The sequence below is a fragment of the Kogia breviceps genome, chromosome X (genome assembly GCF_026419965.1).
Source record: "Kogia breviceps isolate mKogBre1 chromosome X, mKogBre1 haplotype 1, whole genome shotgun sequence".
In the NCBI taxonomy this organism is placed as follows: domain Eukaryota; kingdom Metazoa; phylum Chordata; class Mammalia; order Artiodactyla; family Physeteridae; genus Kogia; species Kogia breviceps.
The window spans coordinates 133,447,360-133,460,065 of record NC_081330.1 but is presented as its reverse complement, the minus strand read 5'-3'; the positions used below and the strand labels follow the sequence as shown (position 1 = coordinate 133,460,065).

General features: G+C 49.7%; 1 protein-coding gene across 3 annotated transcripts in view; it reads right to left on the bottom strand.

The window, feature by feature from the left end:
- The window catches only part of DHRSX (dehydrogenase/reductase X-linked), a 285,141-nt gene that overhangs the window by 130,252 nt on the left and 142,183 nt on the right, over positions 1-12,706 (bottom strand). For all 3 annotated transcript variants that reach the window (XR_010838592.1, XR_010838593.1, XM_059050689.2), the window contains exon 5: positions 2,546-2,753. Coding sequence is in view for 1 of the 3 variants with exons in the window: in XM_059050689.2 (XP_058906672.1) it covers positions 2,546-2,753 (208 nt within the window). In the remaining 2 variants the exon portion in view is untranslated. The remainder of the gene's footprint in view (positions 1-2,545; positions 2,754-12,706) is intronic.

Here is a 12,706-nt window from a genome sequence, read left to right as displayed (position 1 = left end):
ATTTACTTGGAGGGGGCAGGCTGCTAGGAAATACCTTTTTATTGTCTTTTTAAACAATTTTTATTGGAGTAGAGCTGCTTTACAATGTTGTGTTAGTTTCTGCTGTACAACAAAATGAATCAGCTCTACGTATACCTACGTCCCCTCTTTTTTGGATTTCCTTCCCGTTCAGGTCACCTCAGAGCAGTGAGTAGAGTTCCCTGTGCTCTACAGCAGGTTCTTCTTAGTGATCTATTTTATACAGAGTAAGATTTACAGTATTGTGTAGTTTCAGGTGTACTACAAAGTGATTCAGTTATATATGTGTGTATATATATGTGTGTGTGTGTATACGCACATATATTTTTTTCAGATTATTTTCCCACCGCCAGAGTTTTGATTTCACAGGTGGGGGCTGTGGGGTCTGAGCATCTACCTGTATCATCCATCACTTCTCAGGTGATACAGATGCTGCTGCTCTGGGGACCCCACCTTGAAAAGCACAGTCCTAAACAGTCTCATCCCCTCTGGATAACCATTTAGGGAAAAAAATGATACCACGAGATGCCTCTGCTGTGATTTGACACAGGAAAATGTAAACAAATACAGGAGGGCAGCTATCACCACTTCCTGACACACTCCTGCTGAGCCATGCATGAGATTACTTCTCTGCAAATGGCAGAGTTTTGTGCGATGCCATAAAAAGCTTCATTTTAGCAAAAGGAAGCTACGGGTGCACACACCTGCGTTCTCTCTCGCACGTTTCTACACCTGTATTCAAAGGAGAAAAAGACGAGAATATTCCTGAAAGGCGCACCCCTCGCCGTATACGGGTCCCCTTGTCACGATGCTGTTTTTCATGAGCCGTGAGGAGTCATGCCCCCATCAGACGCAGAAAACGCTTGGCGACCCTATACCCTCTGCAGACCCTGAGCCGGGACCCATGCCGATGAGAGAGCCACCCTGTCCAAAGACGCCCCTTTGAGGGACGCCTGGACCCCAGGAGTTAAAACACAGGGCGCTGAGTCCAGGGGGAGAGGCAGGCACATTGCTGTGTGAGTACCTGAGGCGACATGAGAATCCCTCCAGGTTCAGGGTCCTTTTCATTTTCTTCCTTGCTATGCGCGCCCCGGGTGGAAAGCACCGGGGTGGCTGAGGGGCTACGCACACCCACGTGCTGAGAGGAAAACGGGGAAAACTCAGAAACGGCCGCGAATGAGGTCAGCCCGTTAACTCCATCAGGACCCCAGAACGTCCGTGACACCCATGCTGGCCCGGCTCAGAGGACACGGGGCTGGTCCTCCACGAGACCCACACACCCTGAAGGTCTCCTACAGCCCCAGCACAGGTGACCCACAAACTGGGGGCTGAAAGCAACAGGACTTCATCCTCCCCCAGTCCTGGAGACCAGACGTCTGAGACAGACAAAGAGCACAGGATAGCACTTATATGTGGAATCTAAAATATGACACACAGGAACTTACCTACCAAACAGAAACAGACTCACAGACACAGAGAACAGACTTGGGGTCGCCAATGGGGAGGGGGAAGGGGGAGGGATGGACTGAGAGTTTGGGGTTAGCAGATGCAAACTGTTACATTTAGGATGGATCAACAACAAGGTCCTACTGTAGAGCACAGGGAACTCTAACTCAACATCCTGGGATAAACCATCATGGAAAAGAACACAGAAAAAAACGTGTATATATATATATATATATATATATATATATGTATGATGGGGTCACTTTGCTGTGCAGCAGAAATTAACACAACATTGTAAATCAACTATACCTCAATTAAATAAAATTTTTTTAATATATGCTTCTCAGTTTCCTCAATTATAAAAAGAGGATAATCACAGGATTTACCTCAAAGCATAAATATAAATAGACTGCTACGGATGTGCAAGTGCCAGTTAGCAAACAATTATTAACACGGGCAGACCTCGTTTTACTGCGCGCCACCGATGTTGCATTTTTTTTACACGTCGAAGGTTTGGGGCTGCCCCGTGCTGAGTAAGTCTATTTACGTCATTTTCCCAACATCATCTGCTCGCTTTGTGTCTCTGTGTCCCGTTTTGGTCATTCCCGCAGTATTTGAAACTTTTCCATTATTATTATATTTGTTACAGCGATCTCTGACGTCAGGGATCTCTGACGTCAGTACTGCAAAAAGAGTATGACTGACCGCAGGCTCAGAGGATGCTTAGCACTTTTTAGCAACAAGGTAGTTTTCAACGAAGGCGTGCACGTTGTTTTTATAGACGTGATGCTACCGCACACTTACTAAAGCCTAGCGAAAGCATCACTTGTAGATGCCCTCGGAAGCAAGCAAACTCGCGCGCTATCTGCCTCACTGCTGTGGTCCGGAACCAAAGCCGCAGCATCTCCCAGATCGGCCTGTGTCGGGCAACACAGCTCTCACCTCGAGACAGGCCGACCTCCAGACGTTTGGGGGTGTGAACTGCCATCACCCGGGACGGGCACCCTGCCCGCTGCGCCGTGCTGACGGGTCACCCTGGCCGTCCCGGCGGCGCCCGAGACCCCCGGCAAGTGGCACCCACCTGCTCTGAAGGTCGTCCAAGTTCAGCTCCCCGACGTAGTGCGTGGCCGAGGACACGGTCACCACCCGGGCGCTGCGGCCGGGGGCGCCCGACTCCCGCAGGGAGTCCAGGAGGAGGCTGGTCAGCAGGAAGTGCCCCACGTAGTTCACGCCGAAGTGCTCCTCAAAGCCGTCCTGGGTGGTCCTCTGCGGCACCATCATCACACCGGCTGGGGACACAGGAGGCACCGGACAGTGAGACGGGGCGGAGCGGGGCGGGGCGGGGCGGAGTGCGGCGGGGCGGGGCGGCGTGGGGCGGGGCGGGGCGGGGCGGGGCGGGGCGGAGCGGGGCAGGGCGGGAGGAGGGAGGACAGGGTGGCGGCGCCATCATCACACCGGCTGGGGACACAGGAGGCGCCGGACAGTGAGGCGGGGCGGGAGGAGGGAGGACAGGGTGGCGGCGCTAACCCCCAGGTGGATGGGGCGCCCGCCCGGTGCCAGGAGGGTGGCTCTGGTCCCGGCCGCTGGCCCACCTTCCTGCCTCAGTTTCCTCCTCCGTACACGGCGGGGAAGATGCCAAAAGACCAACGAGACCCCTTCCTGCTCTCGGACTCTGCCCTTCCATGGCCCGAGCTTGTAAATGATGACAAAACAGCAGGACCCTCCCCCCCCCCCCCAGAAAGTGAGACTGTCCTGAGTCACCCAACAGCGTCCCCCGGGCCGGTCACTCTTCTGGATGGGGACAGCCATCCGCAGATGCCAGGGGCCTGGTCTGAGGCATGGGCCGCATGGCCGGGACACCGGCCATGTCCTAGGGTCCACAGGCGGGTGGACGGAGCCCTGCTCCCCAAACCCACGTTGCCACAGCAGCCCCTCATTCAGGCGAACCCCAGAAGTGAATTCATCCCTCAGGCGCCCTTTGGGGAACGTCCCCACCGCAGGCCCCAGCCGGCCTGTCAGCCGTTGGTCCATAAACACATTTGTGAAGCGTGTCCTGGGGCTCCGTGCGTTCTACCGTCAGTTTGGGACACCCAGGCCTGCCCTCCGGTGGGGGGCAGAGGTCATCTAAATCCCTGTCCCTAAGTCCCTCCCACAGAGGCCAGGACACAGGTGACGGGCAGAACACGTGCCCGGCCCATACGGTTCCATCTCCTAGAGCAGCCAGCGGGCTTGTACGTGTGTGTCTAGGTGTGCGTCTAGGTGTGCGTGCATACTGCCTGCCTCTGTGTGTGTGTGTGTGTGTGTGCATTTTATTCATGCATGTAATTCTGTGTGTATTCGTATGCTTATTCTAGATGCATTTGCATATGTCCGTGTATACATGTGTGTATCGTGTTTATATGCATTTGCACACATGTGCACATGCACACATTTATACACGTTTATGCGTTTGTGTGTGTATTTACATGCACATGTGTTTATAAATGCTTATCAACTTATACATGTGTTTTCTTTTGCATATATGGTATATGCATGTCTGAATTTGCATTGCAGATGCACGTTATGTACTTGCATGAATGTCTGCATTTGCATATAACACATGCATATGCATGTGTATATGTGTGCATGTTTGTAAGTATATGAGCAGAGTTATTTGCCTATGTGTAACTGTTCAATTATGCATTTGCACATGTTTATGTGTAATGCATACATACATGTATTTCCAGTTGTATATTCATCCACATAGGCTTTTGTATTTGCATATATATTTGCATTTGCAAGTTGTTTTGCATATGCATATGATTTTTATGCACATATGCATATATATTTTTGTATGTGTTTGTACTTGCATGTGTATACACCTCTCTGGGTATATGCATTTGCATATGTGTATATGTACTGATATGTTTGTTTACATGGGTGTATAGACGTATATTTGTATTTGCATGTATATGTACATTTGTATGTGGTTGTATAGGTATTTCTATATGTAATTCTCTGCATATGCATTTGTATATGTGTATGTGGATGTGTATTTTATATGGATGTGTATTTCTATATGTATATATTTTATATTTGTATATGTATGTGTGTATATGTATATATTTGTATGTGCCTGTGTATGCATTTCTACATGTCATTCTCCGTACATGCATTCATGTCTGAGTAACTGTATCTGTGGACAGTTTTCCCAGCTGCACTGAGAGGCCCCTCCCGGGCCACACAGGCCACACTGCATGTCGCTCCACACTCAGGTCCCGGGTAGGAGCCACCCCAGGTTTCACGACCCCATACATCCCCCCTGCAGGTTTTGAGGTTCCTGAGGCAAAGAACACGTCTTATTCAGGCTCTGGCTTTCACAGCGCCAGCCAAGTGCTCTGGGTGTTGCAAGGTGGTAACATTTAAAAAACAGAGCTGCAGGGAGGCTGCAGGATGCTGGCAGGCTTCCACAGACAAGGATGGAAGAGGAACCGTGACGGAAAATGGGGCTCCAGACACAGAAACGAGAAGACGGGGAGAGGTCAGGTGTACCGTGTCTCACCCTCACACGTATCCTGGCCACACTTGCCGCTTCCCTCCACACCCAGCTCTCCCCAGAAACCTCCGGGACGTTGAAACTTTATCCCCTGCGCTGATGACTGTCAAGCACGATGAGTATGGCACCGCATGGACAGAGGCCACAGACGCGAGACAAACGAGCTACACGTGTCTTAGGCACTTAACGGAGCATGTGTTCAAATATACCTACAGCCACTACAATTCGATGAACAAAACAGATTGGGAGTTTGGGACCGACAGGTTCACACAGCTATATTTAAAATAAAATGCCTTTCCATTAAAACAACAAAGAGAAGAAGTCAAGTGTCTTGGCAAAGTTCACACAGCCAGTAAATTATAGAATTAGAACTAAAAATCCGTTTGGTTTTTTTTTTTTTTTTTTTTTAGGTCCAAGGATGATTTTTTTATTTTTAACTTTTATATTGGGGTACAGTTGATTAACAATATTGTGTTGGTTTCAGGTGTACAGCAAAGTGATTCAGTGATACATATATGTGTATCTAATCTTTTTCAAATTCTTTTCCCATTTAGGTTACTACAGAATTAAAATCCATTATTTTAACTCTAAACCCTATGATTCTCTTTTTCCCCAGGACCACTATGTAACCAAAAATAAGTTTCCTCAGCTACAGACCTACATTCCCCAGCATGTCTGGTCTCTGAACTTGTGCCATTCTGAGATGAGACACTTTGTTACGATTTTCACAGTCAAATGAATTTGTTGAGATTATATGATGTTAGGCTCAAAAATATTCTAAACTGCTGTCTTGTAGTCAATAAAAAGTAAGGTATATTAAAAAATTGTTTCTGGACTTCCCTGGCGGTCCAGTGGTAAAGAATCCACCTTCCAATGCAGGGGACGTGGGTTCGATCCCTGGTTGAGAAACTAAGATCCGAAACACCACGTGGCACGGCCAACATAAGTAATTTTTTTTAATTTTAAAAATGTTTCTGAAGAGCATGTCGAGGTGCCCTTCAGAAGTCATCCAGGAGAGACACAGGCTTTTTGGTTGTCAAGTGGACATAAGGTCTGGCATTTAGAGAAAACGCACACAGCTCCCTGGTGATGCGTTTCCTCGACTGCCTCATTGAGTGGGACAAAGCTGGATCAGTGAGCTCTGTCAGTGCCTGCAGTGCGGGCAGCCCTCAGCGCGGCACAGACCCGTGCACCCAGGGCACTCGGCTGACGTGAGGCTGGTTGAAAGGGACAGCGGCCTCCGAGCAACTGGACAGCCAGCCTGCACATTCGTTTGACACCCGTTTCCTCGGGAGACGGAGTCTGCATTGCATCCCTCAAATCCTGGCAGCCTCGTGAACTTTGCTGTCATGAGTCGGACGCGGTGGCAGTGACAATGTCTTACAACATCCAAGGGCATGCTCTGAAAGGCCCCGGAGCTTCTGGTTTTCAGAATTCTGTCTTTCCGGGAAGAGCCAGCTTCACTAAACGAAGGCTGGCAGTTCTAAGATCACTGTTTTGGTGAGAAGACCACACGTGGGGATCTGGTGGACCAGCTCAGCTGAGGCCGGGCAACGGGCAGGGCCAGTTTCCCGCCACAGGAGAAAGCCACCCTGGACGACCCGTCAGACAACGGCGGCCCGGGTGTAACCCCGTGGGAGGACCAGAGTTATGACTACCCAAAATGCAAGCAAAATGGTTATTTTGACAGCAGCACTGTTCACAACAGCCAAGACATGGGAGCCAGCTAAGTGTCCAAAGACAGAGGCATGGATAAGGAAGACGCGGCACATGCCTACGATGGAATATTACTCAGCCGTGAAAAAGGAATGGCGTAATGCCAATTGCAGCCACGTGGATTGAGCTCGAGATTATACTTTGTGAAATAAGCCAGACAAAGACCAAAACTACAGGATGTCACTTATACGCGGAATCTAAAAAACACAACAAACTAGTGAATATAACAAAAAAGAAGCCGGGTCACAGGTATAGAGAACAAACTAGTGGTTCCCAGTGAGGAGAGGGAAGGGGGGAGGGGCAAGACAGGGGAAGGGGATTAAGAGGTACAAAGTATGATGCCTAAAATAAATAAGCTACAAGGATATATGTACAGCGTGGGGAACATAGCCCATATCTTATAATACCTACAAACGGAGTGTCATGTTTAGAAATTGTGAAACGCTATATACCGTATACCTGTACCTTATACAATAGTGTACAGCCACCGTACTTCAACAAATATAAATAAAAAATAAAATAGGAAACGGTTATTTTGAGCCACTCGGATCGGGGGGTGGTCTGTGCACGCCGAAACAGTCAAGTCCGGGGCTAGAGAGCTCCATCTCCTGGGACAAACCAGCAGCCACTAGATACGCCCTTCCAAGTGTCCAAATCTATTGCAAAAGGCCCCACATCACGGAGCAGGGGCATTTGAAGGGGATATGGGGTCAGCAGGAATTTTATGGCCCGCATCTGGGGGTGTTAAGCCGCGGTGACTTCCCGGGCTTCCACGCGGTGAGTGGAGGATAACATTTATCTAGTAAAAGGAAGCTGGTGCTGCTTGCAACCTCCTTACGGTGGCCTTTGATTGCTTGGACGTTGACAGCAGAGAAAACAGCCAGGAGGCTCGGGTCAGCCAGACGTCGGTACGGTCGCACCGACTCTGGATCTCACCCCGCTGGGCCAGAAGAGCGGATTCATCCGCGTTCACTTTCGCTGGGGCACCCGTGGTCCGGCTCGTGGTGACCTGAGCTGAAGGGCAACGCCCCCCCCCCCCCCGATCTCCTTAAGGCTGTACCTATTCCATCCACTCCACTCCGTATTTCCTCTTTCCTAACGAGAACGCACAAGACAGGACATGAGCAGCGATGACGCGGCCCCGGGGACGTGCCAACATGGATCGTCGTGGCAGACAAGCTCTGCTGACAGATTCTAGCAGAAACTCACTGACCCCGAGCGGCAGGGAAGACGCTCCGGGCACAGCACGAGTTCAAGGTGAGCTGGGCAATCATTACAGCCATCTGAGCAAGGCCTGCGCGGATACAGCATGGTCGGGGGGAACATATTTTTAAAGCAACAGCAAGGACATCGCTGACATGCATCCAGCTGCCCTCCCACCGTGTTCAGGAAGCGTCTAGCCTGGGGTTCCTGGGGTTCACCCACCGGGGAAGCTGTGTGAGGGCTACAGCCCCATGGAGGCTGGACCCCCAAACTCCCGGGGTCCCTGCCCACGCCTAAGCCCACGATAAAGTGAGATGCTGAGAAGAATCACGCCGGTTTCTTTTCTTTTCTTTTCTTTTTTTTTTTTTTTTTAAGATTTTTTTTTTTTTTAAGGTGGACCATTTTTATAACAAGTCTTTTATTGAATCTGTAACGATATGACTTCTGCTTTATGTTTTGGTTTTTTGGCCACAAGGCCTGTGGGATCTTAGTTCACCGACCAGGGATCGAACCCACACCCCCTGTATCGGAAGGCGAAGTCTTAACCACTGGACCACCCGGCAAGTCCCTGGTTTCCATTTTTAAAGCAAAATGTCCCAGAGAGCTCTCTGGGGAGCAGATCTAACTGCAACAATATTTACTGAACGTCTGGCGGGTGCTGAGGGAGAGATTTTAAAGGTTCACCCACGTCGCCGCACTTGTATTTTTTAAATGGATAAAGGGCTGATGTCACGTCAGGGCTTCAAATGGTCACGTCCTCGTTAGTGACCATCCGTGAAAACAGCAGCCTCTGCGAACTGAATCGCAGGAAAAGAGGCCATCAAAAAATACCGGCTCTGGACTTCCCTGGCGGTCCAGTGGTTGAGACTCCACGCTTCCAGCGCAGGGGCCACGGGTTCGATCCCTGGTCTGGGCACTGAAATCCCGCAAAGCTGCACAGCGCAGCCAAAAAGAAACTCTGCTTGCTGATGGCTGCATTTGATTGGTGAGTGGACACACGTTTGTGGCCTGGAATATCTCATCGTCACAGGTGGCTTCTACACTGTATTTGTGGGGTTTTTTGAAATTTTTTGTCTGTGCCACACAGCTTCTGGGATCTTAGCTCCCCGACCAGGAATCGAACCCGAGCCCCGGCAGTGAAAGCACGGAGTTTTAACCAGTGCACCGCCAGTAAATTGCCCCAGTGTTTTTACTTCTATAGATAATTTTTGCCTTGCATAGCAAAGCCAAGCCACTGGTTTGTAGGATGTTTCCAATCCGAAGAAAACGTATACGTTCTGCATCCAAGAAACTGTAACGTGTACTGTTTGCACTTGCCTGCTGGGATGTGGGCAGACTCTTTGCACGGTTTTCATGCTTTTCTAATGGATACTGGCCTATGATGCTTGTTCATGAAAATACATCAAATGTCTTCTTTGCCTGTATATTTCCATGCTTAGGTATTTCTAACGTTTATGTTTTTCCCTATCTACTTCCATACATAGCGACGCACCGTGCAAAGTAAATGGCATGAATGATATGTATATTATTATTCAAAATAAAGTCTTTCACTTAAAAATAAACAATGTGTTATTCCTTATAGAGAGGGGGAAAAAAACAGATGTGTCCTAATCAGGAGAGGATGAGAGAGAGTTATTTGCCTTACAGGGGAAAAGAGAGGGGCAGGGAATGAGAGACAGAGCAAGACAGAGACAGACAGACAGACAGACAAAGAGAGAGAGAGAGAGAGAGAGAGAGATAAAGACAGAGAGAGAGAGAGAGAGAGAGAGAGAGAGAAAGACAAAGAGAGAGAGAGAGAAAGACAGAGTGAGAGAAAGAGATTAAAGACACGAGTGAGAGAGAGAGAAAGAGAGAGAGAGAGAAAAGGGTATATTCTAGCTGGTGCCCAATGGCTACATGAAGGTTTAAGTCCAGAACACAAGGAACGTCTTAGAAAACTCTTGCAGACAATCCACCGTCACTCCAGGGCTGACCACGAAACCTACCTCCAGAGCTGGGGTCTGCCGCTACTTTGGAATCCAGAGACTTTACCGTCAGTGGAACTAAAAATGCAGCAGTAAAGACGTCTGCAAGCGGGCAACCGAGGCAGTCAACAGAGGAATGCAAAAATGTTCGGAAAGAAGGACAGAAGATTCTGGAAAAGGGATGAGCGTTCTGAATCCACCTACAGAACGCGACCAGGAAAGGAGGTGTCCACGTGCCTCGGGGAAAATCTATGGATGGAGGGGAGCCTGTGATCCGAGGCAGGACCGGGGGTGGCAATGAACCCAGGTGTTAGTCAGCCCAGCAGGACCCGGGTGCTGGGGCTGAGTGCTCAGAGGTACTGAACACAGTCCCATCCTGGGCCAGTGAAAATGTCGAGCTTCAAAGAGCACGTGTCCAAAATCATGCTTAAGTCAATGGAGAAAACACTGGCTAGAGCATCGTGTGGACAGGTCCACAGCTCAGCCTCATTCTGTGTTTCCAACACTGTCACCTCGCTGTCACCACAGAGGACGGACCGCCCCACGCCCCATGGCCGCGGCAGAGACGCCACCACTTCCTGAGGATGTTTCCCCAACGGCAGCTATTCGCACTAGAAATACCCCCGGGGACCCGCGACAAGCACGGCCAGGACACCTGGGGCCAGGGGACCGGAAACGCCCGACTCGGTTAGGAGCTCCTGTGTTGCACCATTTCCAAAAAGACATCAAAGTAAGGCAGGAAGAGCGCGCATCCTCTCGGGGACGGTGCGTCAAAAACACAAGCTCCCTCCCACCCAGAAAACCCTTCTGAAAAGGAGACCATTTTATCATTGGCTCACCGTGAAACCAGAGGGCAATCAAAGGAATTGCAAAGACGGGAGGACATGTCACCCTCTTACAGGGCGAAGTGGCTAAAAGCCATCCTCATTCACAGTCTGAGGATAAAACTGCTCCATCATCAAAAAGTCCGTATATAATAGAGGCTGGAGAGGGCGCGGAGAAAAGGGAGCCCTCCTGCGCTGCTGGCGGGAATGTGAACTGGTGCAGCCAGCACGGAGAACAGGATGGAGGGTCCTTAAAAAACTAAAAATAGAGCTACCGTCTGATCCAGCAGTCCCACCCCTGGGCGTATATCCGGACAAAACTCTGGTTCGAAAAGACACATGCACCCCAATGTTCACTGCAGTGCTGTTTACAACAGCTAAGACATGGACGCAACCTATGTGTCCATCAAGAGAGGAACAGATAAACAAGATGTGGTGCATATACACAATGGAATATGACTCAGCCATAAAAAAGAGAATGACATAATACCATGTGCAGCAACATGGATGGACATAGATGGTGGACATGGATGGTCATACTGAGTGAAGTAAGTCAGACAGAGAAAGACCAATATCATGCGATATCACGTATATGCGGAATCTAGAAAAATAGTAGAGATGAACTTATGTGCAAAGCAGATACAGACACACAGAAGTAGAGAAGAAACTTACAGGTACCAAGGGGGGAAGGTGGGGGATGAATTGGGAGATTGGGATTGACACGTACACACTGCTGTATTTTAAATGCATAACCAACAAGGACCTACTCTATAGCACAGGGAACTCTAGTCAATACTCTGTCATGGCCTACATGGGAAAAGAGTCTAAAAAAGAGTGCATACATGTATATGCATAACTGATGCACTTTGCTGTACACACGAAACTAACACAACATTGTAAATCAACTGTACGCCTATAAAAAATTTTTTTTAAAAAAAAAAGAGCTCCTGAATTAAGTGATGCTGGAGCATTTGGGTAATTAGGAAACCACTGCATTTTGGGACCCACTTCCTGGATGCTCAGGAAGGGCTCTGGAAGGAGGAGGCCCTTGAACAGGGACTCCCGGGGCACTTACGGACCCCACGTCAATCACGGTCCACCACCGGCAAAGCACCCAAGTGCCCGCTTGGAGCTCCACCACCGGCAAAGCAGCTCCACCACCGGCAAAGCAGCACCCAAGTGCCTTCTGCACCCAAAGACAGGAGGAGCGCCCCAGAAAGCATGACACGGCGGGAAGCGGTTCCCTCGGGGAGACACAAACCCCGGCAGAGAAACAGAAGGTGCTGACGAGGAGTGGTCCACACATATTCACATCCAACCCTCCAAGGATAAAGGCCCGCACGGTGAGTCACCGGTTCCCCAAGAGACACACCGGTCGCCTCTTTCTCGGAGGAAACGCCGAGCACATAAATAAGCAAAGTATTCGGGCATCTGCGCCCCTCCCTCGAGAACTGGGCCCCGACTAGGCCCTGCTTTCTCAACCACCCCGTCGGTGCCAAGGCCATGGCGGCCACTGCCGGCGAGACTGGCTCTAAGTGTACCTGGTCCCCGGTTCTCCATGCTGACTTGGGATACGAGTTCCTGAACGAATGAAGAACTATACCGAAAACTGGGTTCCTACCTATCTGGCCAGGCAAGCATCCTTGTGATTTTTCAGGGGTACCGCGGACATATTTATTTGGAGGGAAAAACATGATTTTCAGTCATTCTTGATCTTCAGAAATACATCCACACGCATTACGGGGAGAACTCCTACAAGCTCAAGCAGAAGTCCTGAGGGCTCGTTACAAATCCACCCGAGTTCTGGCACAGGGATGGGAAACGAGATAACTCAATACTGACGTGAATAAGTGATAAATATCGAGCAGCCCGGCAGGACGCAGATCATTCTTGGGTTGGATAAATCCTCAGCTTCTCTCCTGAGCTCCCCACAGCCAGAGAGAGGCGGTCTGGTTCTATTTATGTCACTCTAGCGAGTGCAGAAATATTCCGCGTCTGAA